We start from the raw sequence: 21,878 nt of genomic DNA, 5'->3' as shown, positions 1-21,878 counted from the left end.
TTCATTGAGGGAAAATATGCTAAAATGGACACAGCAAGTCAGAACATCAACTTGGTCCTCAAACCACACACATCTTCACACGTCGAGAAAAGAGAACTTTCTTCAGAACTTTCTTCAGCCAACTTCACAGCAATTCCAATATCTGGTGGGGTAGCCTGGGACAACACTGACTATGAAATTTACACCTCCAAAAGGGAGCTCTAGAACCGTGTATGGCAAATATTCATATTTTTCAGGTTTTAACATAACTAATGCTGAAACATTTTATTACAAATTGTCAAACAAGACAGGGATGAAAACCATGATAACCAACACAAAATTGATATATTCAGATTCTTTCTTTGAAAAAATGAATACTTTTGGATTTGATTATTGGGACAAAAATGTTGATTTGAAAAGTGTTTGGGGTACAAAAGAATGGCAAGTACAGGGTATAGAAGCTTTGTTTAGAGCCTGCATGATCCCAGAACAAATGATATTTTTAAATGACACCGTTCAACAAACCACCTGTCTTGGCTTAGCCAAAATCAAAGATTTAAATAACCTGTCTATTCCAAAGCCAACAATGTTTAGCAATAACTCTGAAACAGATGAAGAAATAGACATAAACCATATACTTAACCAAAACAGAACACATCCTGATTGGAAACAATGGTTGATCTGGCCCACAGATACAAATAACTGTCAAGATAGATTCCTGAATAAAACACAGGGTTTCAAAATAAACAGGCCAGACCCTAGATATCCCCAAAGACATCACCCAGGGATAATAACAACCTACAGTGTGGGCAAATTATGCCTTCAATGGCTACAAACTTCCACACTGCCTGAAATTAAGCAACACCTAACTTTACTTACTGATGGTGCTGACTTGCGTGATTTCATAATGGGACCACGCAAACAGCGTCAAAAGCGTTTCATAGCAGCCTCTGTATATGCAGCATACAATGAGGCCTGGAAGGTTACTCAAATTGAGACAGCAGAAAGAATACGGGAAATTGACCGTATTAATTTGGAAAAATCACTTTCTGTAGTGGACAATGGGTTAATGACTCTGTCCTCCAGAATTTTTTCATTGGACAGCATTGTGTCTTCAGCAATCGATATATTATCGCAAGACTTACTGTTATTACAACATGGTCAGTCACAATTGCGTTCTATTGTACAGCTTGGCTGGACGTTACAAAATCTGCGTTCAGGCTATGTGCCTTGGCGTTTAATCAACACAACGTCACTATTTCAAATCTTTAACCTTACTGATAGACAAATCGGTATGGCGCAGAAGGGTGCTGATTATACAATCTTGAGCATTGAAAAACTAGAAAGATTACCGTTGACAATGTCAGAACGACCTGTCAGTGAATGGATAATCCACGGAATCATAAATATTCCAATCTCAACCTTCAGGTTTCAATACTGCCAAAAATATATACAGGCTGGCATGTACGAGAAATTGGGAAAGGGGTACCTTAAAACAACATGGAACCTGCCCTATTCACATGCATGTGTCAGTAACAAAGGACAGAAAGTGTTTCTTAGTGGCAACAATTGTGCTATGTCACTAAGCGGCACGCTTCTGTGTAACGGTATTAGTTTGCACGGAGCCTGTGAAGGGAATTCATACAACCTTTCATGTCACCAGCAAGGCGCACCTGCAACTGAAATAGAACCATTCTTTCAAAGACTCTATAATGGGAGTTACATTCTTATTGTAGACCGCAGATGCTGTAGTCTTATGCCCGGGACTCCTTATCTCGTCACTACGACGGCGAAGGTCAAGTGCTGTGGACGTTCTTTGTTCCCCAGCTCCTTTCCAGACAGGGAGGCGAGGGCATGGCCCAGTTTGAAAATTACTTCTATTCGAATAGACACTTTAAGCAGAATGAAAACAGTGCTTCTTCAGACGCCTACAAGGCTCACGTCATCTAAAGAAACGTATGATCTACAAGTCGCAAGGACGACTGCAGAGATACATACATTATTATCAACTAATTCCCCCGTACATTTCGCGGAAATCCTGAGCGAAATCTTAAATATTTCTGATACCACAGGGGTCTCAAAGGTATTTAAGACAGTATTTTCGATGGCATTAACACCATTCAAAGCCATACTGGGTATTTTTCCAGACTTCGTCCATTCGATTTTTGGCGGACTTCCCCTGATCCTAGGACTAATTGCAGGAATCCTATTCCTAGTCCTTATTTTTCGTTATGGCAACCCATGTCACAGATCAAACTCTCGCGACAATGGAAGATACGATCCTAGCCATTGGATACCGGGACCGGATATCAAAAATCCTGGGACTATCCCGGCTTAGAGACCTAAACATGACTTGGTTTCTATCATTTCGACCAATGTGGCAAAGGTGTGTTTTACCTGTACTAAGGTGTCTGCTATGCGGAGAAGAATGCGTGTTAGACACCTGTCTGACGCTACAATCGGATGCGCCGGTGGATGCAGATACACTGTTGGTTCCTACCAAGGTTCACGCACTGTGCTGCCCTCAAAGGCTGCCAATTCTGATGACGGCATTCCTGGAATCTTCACCACTGCGATTGAAGAGTAGTGAAGTTCAAGATAAAAGCAGCATCGAACAGGTACGACCTTCTGTCAGCAATGCAAATCAGAATGTCAATGGAGACAATCATGCGCATGAATGCATGGTTACCCCTATTTCCGACTTAGTGGAACTTTCCCATGAAGCTGTTGACAGTTTTTTCGAAAGCCTGAATGATATGATGTTCTCTCCGGAACAGAAATAGAGACTTTTGAGTAAACTCGCACACGGCGTTCCCTGAATTCGGCCTTCAACTTTAAAAATAAAGTCACATGGACAATTACAATCCAGTTCACGGACAGCAACTTTTTTCAGCAAGCCCCTACAATATTTTTCTATATATTTTTTCCCGGGACACTGATTTTCTGCTTAAAGTAAGAGACTATTCCTAGAGAACTAAGATTTCTATTTTAGATACTTTGTAGACTTTATAGACTTTAGCTGCCCGCTGGTATGTTCGCAATAGATTTTATGTGATGAAATGGTTTCGACTTTTTTTCTGTATAGCCATATTAAGAGCCATTTCATGTGTATTTCTCATATACCAACAATCAATAATGCATAACAATGCGTGTTCACTTTTGCATCTAATTCATAGCTTAAGTGCATACAATATATATGACTGCAATTTTTCAGTATATTTGAAAATTTCGAAATGCATTTATGTATTTTGGGGTGGTAAGGTATACACTATACTCTATAGTATGTTGTACTATGTTATACTATGCATAGATTAGTAGATATGACCATAGTTAGCGTGGAGTGGGTGTCGTGTATTTCTATAGGTTCTGATTCGATCCCCCTATTCCTGACCCTATTCTGGTTAAACTTACTAGCTAGTTAACTAACAGTCAGCCCATGAGGCAAGAAATCCCCCATGATGCAGATACCGTTATCTGACGCAGTCACACTACGGCACAGGAACGTGTTATCTGATTAGGTCATAACGCTTGAGATCTAATTAGACAAGCGATATTCCTCCAGCCCCTGATAAGGCATACGACGTTCTCATAACAAATCAAACCTATGACAACCTGGATAATCCGTGCGGCCATTGTTTTGATTTCACAGAGAACTTTAGTAAAGAATGTGCTAACGAGCAAGTCGTATGACATCTTTATTGACGTACCTATGTCCATCCTTACGTCAATCTCGGCACCTTTAAGGTATAAATATTGCCGACCTTGCCCTATGCAAACACACGCGTGGTGACAAGACGGAGCAGCCATACTTGCCGAAGCCGAGAGCAGAAGCAGACCCCGCAGGCAGCAGCCCCGCCTTCCTGACGCGCTGAGAGACGCGCTGCTATCTCAAGCCGAGAGACCCAGCACCGGCGCTTCTGGGCAGCCCTCGCAGGCAGCCTGGAATATCGAGAGCAGAGAAAGAGATACCATTCCTCATTCATCCTAAATTCCAGGTACAGAACTGAATAACCCCTCCTAGAGAATTCTTTAGTTATTCACTTGGCAAAAACAAACTTAAACTAAACTGTAACTTTCTATTCCCGCCCACGCATTAGACTTAGGTCAGGTACACGGGGTAGGCGTATTTAGAAACACCAGTTGAGTACGTTTAGTCAAATGTATATGTGTATGTAAATATATTTTAATCATTTTAAACATCATATGGCTCAGAAACCATATCAATGTTTTTACAGTATTATTTTATACTATTGCTTCTAATGTATGCACTTTACTTAACTATAAGTATCGCAATAATATCGATCCATTTCTCTTGTACGAGAAAAGAGACTGATCAATAAATAACATCTTTTATTGAACACGCCCGTCTCTTCCTTTTCTCTACATTCTGATGAGACTAAGAATGCACGTACTGACTGAGTAAAATAATTGCCTTGTGCTCACACGACTCTTGAGATTGACTCTTGATTAGGGGAGAGCAAAGTTGTCATGTTCTATGGTTGTCAGAAACTAAATCCCTTCTTGTCTAATCAGGGGAGTTCATCCTTCCTTGAACATTCGAGAAAGTTTCTAGCGAACTCTGAGCTTAGCTGGCAAACCCAAAAATTAAGTCTAGTTTCGACAGTAGTAGACCTAGTTAACGTCTGGCCTAGGTCTTTACTGCTGTAGGTACTATTCCAATGCGCAGAGCCTATTGGGAAAATAGGAGCTACACTACAGGAGGACCAGAAATTAGTAGCAAATTCAAGGGTCTTTACCACACATTTAAAATTAGATTTAAGTAGATTGCTCTCTAAATCAAACTATATCCATATAATATGTTAACAGGGAGGTCTAGCCTCCTAAAGAAATGTAAGTGTACAAGAATCAAACAAGCGAGCAGCTCTGTAGCCGCTATACAGAACAACAACATTAAAATCTGATGATCGGAATACAATCTAGCTTGGTCTCTCCTAGCCATTTAATAATTTAATTGTGTTTAGTATAAACTAGGATACATAACTGCTCAGAGCACAAATCTACAAAAGACAATAGGGATTAGGCAAAAGAATGCAAGGAATGTTAGCAACAGCATTTCAGAAGCTCTGTCAGGAGTCTTCACGGAGCTGGAAAGTGCTGGTCTAAACCACACTTGGGGAATCTAACTTGACATAAGGGAATGTCTCTAAAAAGTCAATTTAAGGGGCCATGATATTTGGGCTTGGGTAAATTGGGAAAACGGTTCGGATTGGAGTCCAAAGGAAAGTTTTGCAAAGGACTTGCTGAGACAGTTCAGCAAGACAAAGTATGCTTTCAGTCTGGTAAGAAGTCCAAAATCATCTGCTCCCAGAATGTTCTGGGGGCTGTCAATTCTGCCAGTCTGCCGTTCTGCCTTAACCTCGACCGGGCATTGATAAGTTATAATTGCAAGAGTCCATTGGCAACTCCCCTTTGGTTGCATAGAGAATAGTAATCCATTGTATTTGTTTAAAAATCCATACATTTCCACATGGTATTTAGAAAGATACATCGCAGAGAAGTCAAACTCTGATCATGGGAATCTCATCTCGGTCCTCACTCATGGGTACAGATAACAGTCCACTGTAAGTCCACAGAGTTCTCGTGTGCTTGTCACTGGTCAGTCCCAGGCAATGAAGCTAATATTGTTACAAAAAAGTATAATTTCTAGCACTAGCGAGTGTGAAAATGTCTGCAAAGAAAGCAAGTCAGCAGTAATACAGGAGCACAGTCGGTTCCCACGGGACAAGGTTTCAGGCCCTTTAGTGTAAAACAGCTACGCTAAGATATTACCTTCATAATAGACAATTTGATTTAGATGTGCATTGTCAGACATACATGAGCATAAGGATCTTTAGTACTTTTAAGTCATTTGGCATTAATAAATACGCATTAGGTAATGTTGCGGGTCAAGGTTAAGAATTACTACATACTACATTACTGAAAATCTATGCATGTAACATTAATACACAACTTGATAATACATTTTCATTTGACCTATTTCCACATCCCATGCATCTGAAGATCGTTTAAAGCTAAGAAGGACATTTTGATAGTTACACAGAATGAATTGCACCTATTTATAAATCAAGTGGGAAAGCTTCAGTAGAGAAATGAAAGGATGATGTAAAAGGGAACCACACATTACAAAATATCTCATTATTCAGTGAAATGTGTGTTATTTCTTGTAAAAAGTCCTGTTAGTGGTAACTATCATATAAATGTATTAATACATGTCAGTCACTTTATCAGCAATTGTTTTCATTTAAAGATATCCTCTAATAGTAAAGACAGATTCTACGTTAATCATAGGTGCATTTCTCTTGACAATAGTGAAACAAGTAAATTTGAAATCTAAATCTTTATATAAAGACACTTCTGCATCAACAGCATCAAGTGTAACGTGTGTCAGAAACACAAAGACACACAGCTTTAATGTGTAAATGCAAGTTTCATTTTGTCTGTCAAGAGTAGGCCACTTTTTGGTTTGTGACTTGCAAAAAGAGGGCAAATTTACATTGCACCAATCCCCTCTCTGATGGTAAATCATGCCATCACATCAGTCTCTTATCAGATGTTCAGATTACAGCTTTGTTGTCTTCATCTTCTTCCTTATGGAATTCTCCAGAAATGTCATGTCATCATAGAGTTTACTGTGTTTCTCTTCTAATTCTACTCTCTTCCTCTTCACTCCCTTCTTCACTTGTGCACACCTGCACACTTTCAAAATCATAAATAAAAGCAATCCACAAAGAGCAAATATCACTAAGGGTCTTAAAATGCTTCCAACAAGTCCACTTCCTACGTTATCAAACCATCTGCCTATGGCTGAAAATCCATTCCCTATAGCTTCCCAAGCACCTGTTGCTCTTACCCCTTTCAAATCTTTATGTAAGTCAGTGATGTTGATAATGTAAAGTCTTTACTCCTGTCCGGGATGTAGGTACAACATTGTTGAACTCTTAACATCCATCAGACTCCATCCTCCTTCGCGAGAAGGACATCTACAGCAAGTCTGTTTTACAAAACCATGGATCTTATGGCAACTATTTATGTATCAATATCTAAGAATCCTCCAGCTGTACTAATAGATAACTTGTCTAGATTATATTGAGTATCTGATTAAAGATCAAGGGGCTCTCCGTATACCCTTGTCGGACTCTGCATCATTCACAACCACTAAGGAGCTAAGAGGGAATACGGAGAGGGTCGCCCTCCACTCACAATCTATACTTCAAATAAAGACCCAGTCCAATAGCGTGCCTACGTAGCAGTGACAACCAGGGGGGGGGGGTTAAAAAATCCTACTCACCACTACACTCTTATACATATTATAAGGAGGTAATGCACTGTGCTCCGCCCGCTTACAATAAAACACCTGTTCTCTCTGGCAACACCACAGAACACCCACTCAAAGTGAACCAACCCAGAATTGGTCACACAAGTCCACCACAAACATTAGACATACCTCTTCATAGAGGAAAAAATGTGCGAGAAGCAAATGACCCCTCACGGAAACACCACCATCGGGGTAACTGGTGACCTTGTTGATACCGGAGCGGCCGGTATGAGTAGCTTGGCTGTCTCCTGGTAATACTCCACACATTACTATACTTACTATCCCCCTATTGTGTTTCTTGCCACCCCAGGGTTTACTTGTTTTTAAATATGTGTTGTACATGTTCTCTCCTGGCAGCATTTTACAGAACTAGTGTCCAAAAAAGTGAAGTGGCAGCATTTGAGTGCAGCCCTGATGAAACTGCTTAATGAAACATAGCAGTGAACCATGTCGGCACTGGCAGTAGGTAATGGTAGGCATGATTAGCTACCAGCCTTTTTAGTATTCAACAGCACACGATCACCGCCCTATGAATAAAATTGGTTAAGGGACTGGTGTGCTGTGTGTGTTTTTAAGCACTCAGTTATACTTGTGTTTGTTTGTCACTAGCAGATTTTTCTGCACTTCACTATTTGTCACTTTAAATGTTGTTTATTTTGGACACGTCTTTTCTTTCCTCTCACTTTTCTTTGAGAATCAAGTGACCACCGATGATGAGACAGGGGCCTGTCTGGAAATTGCATACCAGTTACCCCGATGGTGGTGTTTCCGTGAGGGGTCATTTGCTTCTCGCACATTTTTTCCTCTATGAAGAGGTATGTCTAATGTTTGTGGTGGACTTGTGTGACCAATTCTGGGTTGGTTCACTTTGAGTGGGTGTTCTGTGGTGTTGCCAGAGAGAACAGGTGTTTTATTGTAAGCGGAGCACAGTGCATTACCTCCTTATAATATGTATAAGAGTGTAGTGGGGAGTAGGATTTTTTTTTTTTTTAAACCCTGGTTGTCACTGCTACATAGGCACGCTATTGGACTGGGTCTTTATTTGAAGTATGGACTCTGCATCATGCCAAGACACGGCTGCCGAAACGGAAAGCGAAAAGGAACTGGCCATCCTCATGCAATAGGAATAGAAAAGAAGGCTTTACACAAATCAGTGACAGAGAACAGCTTGACCTCAGGCGGAATCTGAAACAATATCACAGCGGGATTCGGTACCAAAGGGCAGCAGTGGATGATAATTGAGGTGACCCTACACAGGCCTTATACGATGCGGTACTTGCTGTTGGGGTTCTGAAAACCCATAATGGGTGAGTTACATGGACTCCCCACAATCTCCTTTAGAAAAACATGCTTAGTCATAGAGTAAATCAAAGGAGTAATCCCAGGAATATTTCCAGGGGTCAGATTGTATTTTTGGGATTCTTGAAAATTCGGCATTTGGCTTCACAGTAATGAGGACTGGTATGACACCTTTCAATATCTTTACCTGGAAAATCCCAAACCTCAGGTGAGACTGTATCGCTCAACTCTTAGGGCAGATTATCTTTGGCCAACAAATGATACATTCCAATGGCGGATCTCTGTCAGGCAAGTTTGTAAACCATGTCCTCATTGTGAGTATGGAACTCAATACCAGTTGGAGTGCATTAAATGGAACAATTTAGTTTACATAAAAGGCCTTGTCCGAGTTGATTGACAAAGTGATGAAAAAACTTAAAAAGCCCTTATTTTGTCAGGTACAGCTCCTGAAACTGGGCTAGTGTCTTGCTTATTTGCAACACCTATAACTTTGATTCTTTCTCCCGAGAGGGGTAGCTTCGGAACCTCTGCTGTTCTCACAGTAGAGAGGGAAGCACCAGTGACCATAAGAAATGAGACAGGGTTCCCGTTTACCTCACCATCTACATAGGGACCACTCTGGTCTACCTCTAAGGTTGCACCAAGCACGCCACCCTCCTCCCCTCTCAGGCCCTGTCATTATGACAGGTCTGAGTTGAAATCATCCGTTTGCATCATGGAATACTGTTGAGTCCTGTTCTGATTCGCCAAGAGATTTGTATTTACATTTGGGACTTAATTTGTATTGTACCTCTGTACATTGCCATTCTGCTGGGGCATTGGGGCTTGGGGAATCAGCATTGTTTGAGCTTGGGGCACATTAGAATTCTGAACTCTTTGCCTCTGTCCCAGTTGTGTCTGGACCATATTATTTACCTGCGACTGCACAAATCCACCCTTCTGAACCTGATCTTCATTCATCATATCGCTCAAATTAAATCAGTATTTGTGTTGCTAATGCCCCAATTTGCTACAAACATGGCAAGGGTTTGTTTTCTTCAAAGTCGGCACATCAACACTCGTTCTTGGACCAATCAGCACACCTCATGCTCTACCCTGAGGAAGAAAGCCTTACTGTTGGAAACCATTAATACCTTGCATCATTGGGACCTGTTGATATCCTCTCTGCATAGGGACAACATTACCAATATATGACTGATTCTGACTTCTCTGTGCTACCTTTATTTGTGCGATCATTAATTTCTCCTTCAACCTTTTATGTTTCATTTTCAAATTGTCGCTGAAATAATTGGTGTATTGCAGGATCTCATCAATGGGCTTGCTGTGCCAACAAATCAAGTGCTGTTGAATCATTAAGCTAACCATGGAACTCAACCCATGCACAAATCAGTAAACTAAATGCCCCATCTCCTTCTCTGATGTATTCTCTGTCCCACTGAACTGTTTACAGACCTGCAACAATCTCTTATAATTGACATGGATCAATTCTTTAGACTTCTCGGTCTTCCGTTCAATTTTGACTCAGTCGATTGATTTAAGAGAGATTTTTTTCTCAAATGGGTGTTTACCTGATGATATATCTTCATCACTAGTAGGGATGGAGCTTGTGTATGAGGGTGCCTCATAAGTTCCAAATCTTACACTCTGTCCACAACTTTGAATCTCAATCTCAAACAATGTGTCTAAATCTTTGTACAAAACCTTGGAAATGTTCACAAATTGCTCAACCAGTCTGTGCCATTCAACTAGATTCTCAGAATTTCAGAAAATCATGTGTAAAGGATGTAGGGTCAGCCCTACTCCATGGCCCATGTATATACCCTCCGCCAGGCACCTCTTTCATAGGAAGCATGTGCACATTCTTGTCATCCTCTTCTGTTCCTGATGGAGGCATCTGTATCTTGACTTTCTTAGACTCCTTTTTCTTCAACCATCTTCCTTCCCACTTATCCAGCTCACTCCATTTCCTGACATAAGGTATCTCTAATATGCAATTTCGTTCTAGGTGGTTGCATGATAACAATATCTTGATCACTGAAGTCCAACCCATAGCTTCTCTGTAATACCATAGACCTCTGGATATCAATTCCATGTTTTTATGCTAGCTCTGAGAGGCAGTCATGAGCTTGCCCTGCATGCCTAGTTATATCTTTACATAGGAACTGTTATTCCTCTTATTTATAAACCTATAATATGGTTGTCTTGAGAGTCCAGTTATCAATTCTTCCATGTCTATTATCAAGCTGGCTACATTCATAACCCTGTCTTTCTCTGGAGATTGATCAGTGTTGTTGCAATTTGTGCCAGCCTTTTCACAGGTTGTTGGGCTTTCTATGCTTTTAAGCCAGTCATCAAATTCTCGGGCTGTAATACCAGGTTGCTCTGCTGGAGTATTAATTATTTTTCCACTACATGTACCACTGCTTAAGGCAGGTGGTGAGTGCAAAAGGGACATGTCTGCAGGTGGCATTCCTGCGGGTGCTTTTGTCCTTGGGAAACTATAATTCATCATTGGTGGGGTACCTGAATTTGGTGTGAAAAAAGATGACGGTGTTGGAACAGTCAAAGTATGCGTGGCTTTTACTGTGGAACCGGGCTTGTACAAAGGAATCACAGGGCCTGTGGAAACAGGGCCTGTCATGGCATCTGGAGGGTTCAAAGCATGTGAAATGGAAGGAATTGTCGCTACTGAACTCTGCTCGGGTACATTTGAGTTTGGATTTAACGTTGCAGAGGGCACATCAAAAATACAATAAACAGGAGGGTTGCTCAGTCCAGCAATTGAAACTTCATTATATGGGGGTGGACTATTTAGCAACAATTCAGTCACAAAATCCTCATCTAGTTTCCTGTCACTACCCTCAAGATTTTTCTCATTTTCTCTGTGTCCAAATAATTTTTCCTTTTCCTGCGCTTTTCTTCTACTTCTGTTGTCAATACAGGATATAAAAGGGCTGTTAGACCTGGCACCTTGGCGTGGGTCTCCCTTCCTCATGTGTTTTTGCTGGAGTTAGATGCTATGGGCACTGTGCCACTGCTGTCCAGTGCCACAGTGCAAGTGCTCCCTATTGTAAATTAATGTATGAATTAGTGACTCCATTATTGGCTGTTTTTTTTTTACCTGTCAGACCATAGTACAGTGCACCAGGAGTGTCCAGGGCTTGTAAACCAACTGCTGCTGGTGGGCTTGCAGCACTGGTCGTGCCACCCACAGAAGCGGGCTGTAAAAGTATGTCTAAGGTCTGCCATTGCAGAGCCTGTGTGCAGTCTGATACTGCCATGTTGACTGAGCATGTGCACCCACTTGCCAGTCCCTAAACCTTGTCTTTTGTCATATCAGACACCCCTATGGTAGGCCCAAGGGCAGGGTGCGTTGTAAGTATAAGGTAGGACATACCCTGGTGTGTGGGGCATGTCCTAATAGTGAATTACAGCCATTTTCGTTTTTTACTATTGCAAGGCTACCTGTTCTCCACAGGCCAGAATGGACAGTTTGATTATTACATCTTATAATCCTATCTGACTCAGGGAACACGGTAGTAATTCAAGTTTAGTTTGCCTGAACTCTGAATGATAAAATGCATCTTTTAGTGTAGTTGGTTTTAACATTCTGTGTTTGGAAATACCACTTTTAGAAAATAGGTATTTTCTTGTCCAACTATCCAAGCCTGCCTCTGCTAGGTTGTGTATTCTTTGTCTGGAGTTTGAGTGACAGGGCTGGGGGATTACAGGAGGTAGGGTGAGTCAGCCTGGTGGTAAATAGAGAGATCTGCATCTAGATGGGAGGGAGGAGTTGCACCTTGGACCTGAATAGGACTTTGCCGTCCCTCCACAATGCTGGCTCCACCCCCTGTGGTGCATCTGATGTCTCTGCCCGCACTGTGAAAGGAAAGAAAGATTTATGTAAACAGAGTGTTCTAGGACTGACCAGAACTGGTTTGGACTAGGCAAAGGCCCCTCTGCACTCAGAGGACAAAGGATTTTAGGGTATAAGTATTGGGACCCTGATCTCAAGATATGAGATCACTTTTGGACAACAAGAAGAACCCTTTGCTGAGGAGAGGAGCCTGAAGAAACTGAGGAGATACTATCCTTAAGCTGATGTGCTGCTTAGGGGATTGGCCTGCAGTGGTTGCCTGACTGCCAAAGAAAGGAGAAAAGACTTTGTGTACTTTATTCAACTTGTAAGGATCTCCAAGGGCTTGAGAGTAGAGCTTGCCTCCTGCTGAATTCTCAGGGACAACATACTTCAACCACCAGCTCCCCAAGAGTTCTTTGGAAGTGCCTGCTGCTATTTTGGGCCTTCTGAGGGACTGCATGTCGCAAGGAGCTGGAAGCGCGACTCAAGAGGGAGAAGCGTGTTGCCGTCCCAGGTGCTGCCGTCACATCATGGATGACGCCGCTGTAGCTGTCACATTGCACAGCATCTCAAGAAACGTCCCGCAATCCCGAAGAAGCGTGTCGCCGTAGCAGCCGCTGCCGTCCCATCATGGATGTCGCCACTGTAGCTGTCGCATTGCACTGCATCAAGAAAAGAGTCTGGCAACGAGGAAGAAGTGTGTCGCAGTTGCAGCCGCTGCCGTCGCATCGTGGATGTCGCCGCCGTCACATCGTGGATGTCGCCGCTGTAGCATTGCATCACATCAAGAGAAGCGCCTCGCATCCACCGTCGGAGCTGCTGTTGTTGCATCACGTAACAAGGGTATCGCCTCTGCAGTTGTCGCATCGAGCGGAAGCGTCTCGCATCATCGGAGAAGAGTGTCGCCACCAAAGCCGCAGTTGTCGCATCATGGAACAAGGGTGTCACCACTGCTGCTGACGCATCGAGACTTCTTGCAACATCGGAGAAGCGTGCCACCTCAGGAAGAACTTGACGTCTTAATTTCTTTGCACCGGATCTTTTGCCGCATCTCCATCTCTGCAACACTTTTATTGTAGAAGCGTGATGCATCGTAAGGTACATTGACTCAAAGTGTCGCATTTTAAGATCTGAAGAGAACTAAGCTAAACCTACCATTCTAAGTACATTATTGTGGATTTCTGTAGTTTGTGGTCTTGAGTTAAATCCATATAAAGAATACTTATTTATACTATACAACTTGTGTGGTGTCCATCTGTAGTGTTGTCACTTGATTACTGTATGTGTTCACAAATGCTTTACACACTGCCTCTGAGATAAACCTATCTGCTTGTGCCAAGCTACCAAGGGGGTAAGCAGGGGTTATTTTACCCTGACTAGAGGCAAGGGTCCCTATTTGTCACAAGTAACTACCTGTGCCAACTAGAGACCCCCACATCTAACAAGGGCTCACTCAATTATGGCAGTCCTCCAAGCTTTCTGTTTAGCATCCCACCTAGCATCCACAAAAGTGTGTATAGTTCTCTTAATTCTCCCCTGATATTTATCTCTCTCTTTGCAATGCACATCATGTTCAAAAGCAATTAAGTGCTTCAAAAGTCAATAATTCTTAAATGTAATGCCTCATAGATACCCCATCTTTCTCAGTGATCTTATGCCATTGCGCAAACCAAAGGCATGTATGAACTCCTTCATTGGTCACCACAGTGTGACCTGGCCTACCCTCAGGTGGTGTTTCTCTTCCTTTTCTATTGGATATTGTCACATCTCCCCTTACTATATTTCTCATGGCCTTTTAGAATTTCATTTTTGGTTAAATTTAGTCACAATCATTCACAAATGATTTCCATTGAGACCACGAAACGAATTTCACCCACAATTTCCTTGTTCACTAAACAAAACCAACACCAGTGCAGCTCTCGATGGTGTATGCAACCAATCCCAGCGCAGCTTCATATTCACTTTGAGTGAAACCATGACCAGTAGAATCTCGCTCTGATTGATACAGTTATTCCCTGTGTCAACTATGCTAACCACTTCTCATAATCGTACATGGAACAAAATCCCTAGCTCAAAAATGAAGTCTCACGATAAGCATCACAACACAGCAGACAACTACACCCAGTGTCTTCTACTCTGAGACCACCACTTAAGTGTGCATATCCCGGAATCTTAGGCCTCAATGGACTCATTGACCACTTCAACATCTCTGTACTAAGCACCACATTCACACATCTACTTACATGAGCTCCTGCATAACACCACACAGCCATTACAAAACACCACAATCTAAGCATAGGCAAATACAACACGCTACCCTACTAATACTCACACTCCTCCGCTGCCACAATCTGTCTCCACATCGGCAATACTCCATCACTGCTCTGACCCAACCATGGGCATTGGGTTTTGACTATGTTTGGGCAAATTCTAGATTGGACACCCTAACTTCCTCTTGTCAGTGGACAGAACCATCCAATGTGCTCTTAGATTTGATCCTGCGGACTAGACCTTTCGATACTGGGCCCAACCTCTTTCCTCAAGGATGTAAACCTCAAGTCTGGAGCATTTAACTGTGCTTTACTTACTTGCTAATCTTGGATCCTCTGATGGACCTTATTGTGTCACTCTGAGAGGAAAGAGTGTTAGCATGCCTTGTCTGATCAATTTATTAACAGTGCAACCAATGTGGCTACACAATGAGGACCAGGAATCGGTAGCCAATTCAAGAGTCTTTATTACAAATTTGAGATTAGGTTCAAGTAAATTACTCTCAAAACCAAACTATATATATATATATTATGGCAATGGGGAGGCCTAGCCTCCTTAAAAAATGTAAGTGTATAAGAATCACACAAACGTGCAGCTCTGTGGCTGCTTTTCAGAACAATAGCATTAAAATCTGATGCTCGGAATGCAATTTAGCTTGGTCTCTGTTAGGCATTTAACATTATAATTCTACACAGTATAAACTATGGCACATAACTACTCATAGCATACATTTCAAAAGACAATAGGGAATAGGAAAAAGAGTACAAGGAATATTAGCAACAACATTTCAGAAGCTCGGTCAGGAATCTTCAAGGAGCTGGAAAGTTTTGGTCTAAACCACACTTGGGTAATCTAACGTGACATAGGAGAATGTCTCTAAAAGTTCATTAAAGAGGAAATGAGATTTGGGCTTCGATAAATTGGGACTTGCAGAGACAGTTTAAGAAAAGAAATTCATCATGCGGTCTGGGCAGAAGTCTGAAATCAACTGCTCCAAGAGCTTTCTGGGGGCTGTCAATTCTGCAAGTCTGCTGTTCTGTCTTACCCTCAACCAGGGCATTGATAAGTTATAATTGCAACTCCCCATTGGTTGCGTAACCAATAGTAATCCATTGTATGTGTTTCACGTGGTATTTAGAAAGATACATTGCAGAGAAGTCACACTCTGTTCACGGGAATCTCATCTCGGTCCCACACTCATGAGTACAGACAACAGTTCACTGTTAGTCCACAAAGTTCTCATGTGTTTGACGCTGGTCAGTCTTAGGCAATGTACCGAATATTTAGGGCTGGGCGTAGTTTGCGAAGTAGCGCTACGCAAAGTGCACTTCGCACTACGCGAGCTACGCGTAGCACTACACGAACTACGTAGTACCCTATTCGCACTGTGCAAGATGCCGTTTTCAATGATTGCACAGTGCGAACAAGCATCCGGCACTGTGCAATCATTGAAAACGGCATCTTGCACAGTGCGAGCTGTAGTTTTCTGCTGCTCAAGTAGATTTTTACTCGAGCGGCAGCTTTCTCAACGCGGACTGGTAGTTTCTCATTACGAGCATACGCGACCACTGGCAATGAGAAACCTGACCTCCCCGCGTTGAGAATTTCGCCGGGAGGTTTATTTTCCACGCTCGTGGTTGGCAACTTGATGTTGCTGAACGCGAACGAAGAAAAAGTTTTGCTGGGGTGTCATTTTGCTTGCTCGGGGTCGCCAACTTGACGTTGAGAACCACAAGCAAGCAAAAAATGACCGCTGCACCACGCTATGCGTGTTTGCACTGTGCTACGTGCAGTTCGCGTAGAGCGAAGTAGCACAAACTTTGCTAACTGTGCGAGCATAGCGTAGTGCTTTGCCCAGGGTTACTAATATTATTACAAGAAAATATCATTTCTAGCACTAGCGAGTGTGAGAATGCCTGCAAAGAAGGCAAGTCAGCAAGAATACAAGAGCACAGGCGGTTCCCACATTAAAAGGATTCAGACCCTTTAGTGTAAAACGGCTGAGTTAAGACATTAACTTCACAATACACAATTTGATACAGATTTGCATTGTCAAGCATACATGAGCATAAGGGGCTTTAGTACTTTTAATTGGTTTGGCATTAATTATTACACATTAAGTAATGGTGTTGCTCAAGGTTAGCTATGACTATATCTCTAAAAAGGCTATATATGTAACATTAATGCACACATTGATAAAATATTTTAGTTTGACCTATATCCACATCCTACAAATCAAGAGATAATTTAAAGCTAAGAATTACATTTCTATGAGTTACACCGACTGAATTGTACATGTTTGAAAATCAAGTTGAAAAGCTTCAGAAATTAAATAAAAGGATGATATAAAGTGAACACACATTATAAAATCATGCACAAGACGTACAACGTAGGGGTTTCCAATGGACTAGGACGGCGAGGAAAGAGAGCGGCCATGGCGAGGAGGAGGCAGACAAAGCAGGTAAGTGCCTTAAAAAAAATTATAAATAATGAGGAAGGGTGGAGGGGCCAGCTCACTCCGCTCCGGAGTCGGACTTTTGCCTAAACTACGCGTTCGCAACGGAGCACAGCGTAGGAAAAACTCCGTAAACTCCGCTGGATGATATAAAGTGAACACACATTATAAAATGTGTAATTATTCAGTATAATACATGTTATTTCTTATAAATCCTTTTAGTCGTAGTAATCATATAAATGTATTAATACATGAACAATCATAGGAAAATAGCGGCTCTCTCTATGATGGACAAGGAAACCTTTTGGTTACTTTTAATCAGTCTACTAGCTCCATTGTTTAATATCTAATTATTACTAAGCCCGAGCGGAGCTGGGGTAGTGCCTCTACGTGAAGTTCCACGGAGTTGGAAAAATACACAGTGGAACCCCTCTCCCTCCCCCCTTCCTAATTAATTTACATTTTTTAAAAAGACATGTACCTGCTGTGGCTGCCTCCTTCTCGCCATGGCCGCTCTCCTTCTTCGTCCTCATCATTCTGATCTATTGAAAACCACTACGTTGTATGTCTAGTGCATGCGCATGCACAAGACGTACAACGTAGGGGTTTCCAATGGACTAGGACGGCGAGGAAAGAGAGCGGCCATGGCGAGGAGGAGGCAGACAAAGCAGGTAAGTGCCTTAAAAAAAATTATAAATAATGAGGAAGGGTGGAGGGGCCAGCTCACTCCGCTCCGGAGTCGGACTTTTGCCTAAACTACGCGTTCGCAACGGAGCACAGCGTAGGAAAAACTCCGTAAACTCCGCTGGTAGAGCGGGGTTACCCGCCCAGGGTTAATTATTATAATTAGAGTGCCCTTATATTGATTTGCTGTTCTATTAATGATGAAATGGCAATTTGTTTCCCTTTTTAGGTCTCATCTAAGACAGCTGATATACTGTCTGTTGTGAGACATTTGTTATCTAACAGGGGGCTTAGAGGCCACCTATTGCTTAATTGCCGCTCTCATTGTCTTGCTTCTTATTTATGTGCTTCAGTAGGCTTCCTTCCTCTTCTTGTGTTTTCTGTCAGCTAGGGCATGGGAGCATTATGGTGTCCTTTCATTGCTTGTTTTTTCAGGTGCTACTTATTTTGTTTTGTTTAAGTACCCTACAAGAATACATTTATTTTTCATCTGTTTGCCTTATGTACTTCCCACTTCTGAATAACTCCCCTGCTTTGCAGTCTCCATTGCCCGTCTGCGTGCCCACAAATCCTGTCACCCACCATCCATTTTCCGACTGCTTCTTCAACACCCCTCCTCCCCACCTTGCATAGTCCATCTGTTTGCACCTAGCTCCATTCTTTCCATCCTGTTGTCCTTCTGCTTTCCCAGCCACTCCTGTCGACTCTGCACTGCCTGTGTGCTACCGACCCCAACTCTTTTTCCTTTCCTCTCCTCCCACCTCTGTCCTCTCCCGCCCTACCTCCGTGTTGACTTGTGAGCAGACAGCTAAAAATAAAAGGCGGTATGATGCGTGTAGCGCAATACACTTCTAAAAAATTGCTTGAACGCTGGTTATGTCATAGTACTTATTTTCTATTCATTTTAACCGCATGCGCGCTAGCGGTTTTCCCGCTGCTCGCTGCGATTTAAAAAACCCCGCGTTACATGACGAGCTCAGCTCGTCATCCGCGTAGCGCAGGTTACGCTCATGACGAGCTCAGCTCGTCATGAGCGCCGAAGGGGTTAACCATGCTGTGCAACAGCTGTGATGCTGTACAGCACAGTTACTAAACACTGACAAAACCAAAATGCCTCATAGGCGAGATCTATTGATTTTTCCAATGCTTATTTTCATAGTAGCGCCATCCTGATATCACTTTCGATCAAATGGTCACAGGATATGAATTATAATGATGCTTATAAGATGATACTTTATTCTATGATTTTATTCTATGATTATACATGTACTCAAACATACTGATAAGAGTGAGTGTGAACTTCACAAAGTCTTCTTGTCCATAAATTGAGATGCCAATGTGTTTCAGGTATTTACCTATCTCATTTAAAAAAGAATTCAGTTGACCAATTACAAATGTTTTTTAGTAGAGGCACTGGTTGTTGGTCGCTAAAGGTGCTTAGTTTTTTCAGTTGGTATTTTCTTTACCAGTAGACTTTCCTATGTTTGTCCACCAGACATGCACAGTCCAACATCCAAAAATGTATACACACACCTTTGTCCAGTAGAAAACATTTTCTACTTACCTCATTAATTGGAATTTCCACCAGTGTATTTTGGTGCTAAATGACATTTATTTATTTACATTTATTACATTTGTATGGGTGTATGTGCCCATACCAGTGAGCTGACATATGGCAATCAAACACTGCTTGCTTACATTGGAGGGTAGGCCGCTGCTTCTCTGACATTGTTCCATGCCTCAGGAGGTTCCGGAGGAGAGAATCTCAGTGCTCCAAGTGGAGGTTTTGCGAAGGGAATTCCAAAAAATGCATTGACAGCTCTCTGTGTTCCCTTAACTCCAAGCTGTGTTCCTTGAACTTGACCATACTTTGTTGCTACTAGTGGGCGATGTACTTCTTGTCCTGTGTAAAACAAAATGATCAATATTGTTCAATACTTTTTACCTTACCTATGACTACTTTACACCCCCCGCTCCCTATGTTGTAACTAAAGGGTTTACTTTGCAGGACCTCTTAAAGCCAATTGTTTGGGATCTTTTCTTTGGATCTTATTTAGACATCATGCCAAATTAGAATGTCCCATGGGTTAAGATTTTTTGTTTTTTTTGGCAAAGCGGCTCTGACCTCCAGGGCTGGTGATACTTTGATATTTGATGGCATGGCTTGTTATCAATTTGTCCCAAAGTAGAGGTCTGTCTTTGGAACTTAAGAAAACAATGCCCATGATGCACTAGAAGTATTCTCCCTGCACAGGGATTGTTTTTTTAGTTTTCATGTGGGAGACCTTCATGCTGCACATAACAGATAAGCACAGAAAAAAACCAGGTAAGCATGACAACTGAAGACACGCCCTAGAGAAGAAAGATATTTCAACTCCAAGTACAGGATCATTAGTACCATCAAGAAGGTCTTCCCAATTGTTGAGTCAGCAGCGGCTTTGGCAACAGTATAATTATCATCCCCTGATCTTTAAATCAGGAAGTAGCTGCCAGTGGTGGGTGGTCTGGAAAATTCACAATTTTTGGGCAAAGTTCCAGTTACTATCAACAGCTAAATGAGGCCCTTAATTATGTATTTTCTTCAAATTTTTACTTTAAAGTCTTTTGATTTGAACATTATTATCTTGAATTATAAAGTGCAAAATTAATTTTAAAAACTGTAGTATTATAGCCATGTATGATCCTAATTCCATAATTACATAAGCACACTTCACTTTATGTAGGCATATAAAGAATGTTAAATGACATTCTTCATGGAAAAGTGGGGGAAGTGAAGTGAGGTTAGCAATCAACATAGACATAGAGGCTCCCTGTCACTATTACCAAATGCATAGTTACCAGTCTTTAAGTCATATTGCTCTCTCTGATTTCGATGAATCGAAAGAAAGAGTTATCCAGGCTCATCTTTGCCTATTTGGGGAGTCCTTTAAAGTCATGGCTCTTTTCATTAACATAGCATGTCAGGCAGGATTTGATGTTGTCTACTCAGAGGCCCCTCTTCACTGTACTTACCAATTGCTACATCCTCCATGTTATGTTACCTCATACTGTGACCCATGATGCCACTTGGTTTAACTGAAACCAGCCGGTCAATGCCATACCTGCTCACTCACTGACGAGCCAACAGATTGTTGCACAGCCATACTGATGCTTTCAAGTGTTTGGCCTGATGTGAACCCACAATAATGATGTTCTCTCTATCTGACAATCATCTGTCCAGCTCCATTTCTTAAAATCATGCCAAGACTTGTCAGGCTTGTCAGATGATAAACCTGAAGTGGGCTTCGATCGATGCCATCTTTTTTTATCGCAAATTCCTCCAAAAGCAAATAAGCCCCAACACTGCAATACGTGCCAAATGTAGACACGATGCCTCACCAACCCCCATATGACCTCAAATAAAAGAAGCAACAACTAAATGATGAAATTATGGTTGTCTATCCCAATTCAACATGATATGAGTCCCTTCACCACTTGCCCTTCATTGGAGACAACTGTTGACGAATTAAAAACGATTTCATCATCTACAAAAAGACATGTGATGTCACTAAAAGTGCTCTAATCGTTATGTAGCTGCTAATCTCCTCATATTGTACAAAATACTAATCCTCCTAATGACTAGGTTCCAGTCTTTGTGGCTTCAAGCACCCATTCCGAATGGACAATTGTCAGCAATTTCTACTGAGACAGTAATACAGAAAGCACCCACTGATAACTTCCATGTTAGACTAAGTGATGTTGCCAATACATGCACCATTTCCGACACTCTTGATGAAATTTGGTCTGACTTCAACATTTCAGAGTCTGAATGCCTACAGTATATACAACTCAGGCACTGGCTCTCCACCCAGACAATAAAGCTAACACGCGACAACATCTTACAGACTACAAGAAATGGTTGGTCACAAACACATCCAGTAAAGGCCTGATCTCTACACTTTACATGCTGTTAGTACAGCACTCAGTTCATACAAAACCAATCACTCTAGGTGAGA

The 21,878-nt window shown here is 41.9% G+C and overlaps 1 protein-coding gene across 2 annotated transcripts in view; it reads right to left on the bottom strand.

Annotated features, from left to right (window-relative positions):
* Positions 1-21,878, bottom strand: part of LOC144797680 (fatty acyl-CoA hydrolase precursor, medium chain-like) — a 258,416-nt gene that overhangs the window by 188,588 nt on the left and 47,950 nt on the right. For both annotated transcript variants that reach the window (XM_078668403.1, XM_078668404.1), the window contains one exon: positions 19,582-19,786. In XM_078668403.1, coding sequence (XP_078524529.1) covers positions 19,582-19,786 — 205 coding nt within the window. The remainder of the gene's footprint in view (positions 1-19,581; positions 19,787-21,878) is intronic.

Source organism: Lissotriton helveticus, chromosome 12 (assembly GCF_964261635.1).
Source record: "Lissotriton helveticus chromosome 12, aLisHel1.1, whole genome shotgun sequence".
Taxonomy (NCBI): Eukaryota; Metazoa; Chordata; class Amphibia; order Caudata; family Salamandridae; genus Lissotriton; species Lissotriton helveticus.
The sequence above is the reverse complement of the archived record's forward strand: the minus strand, read 5'-3'. Positions and strand labels throughout refer to the sequence as shown.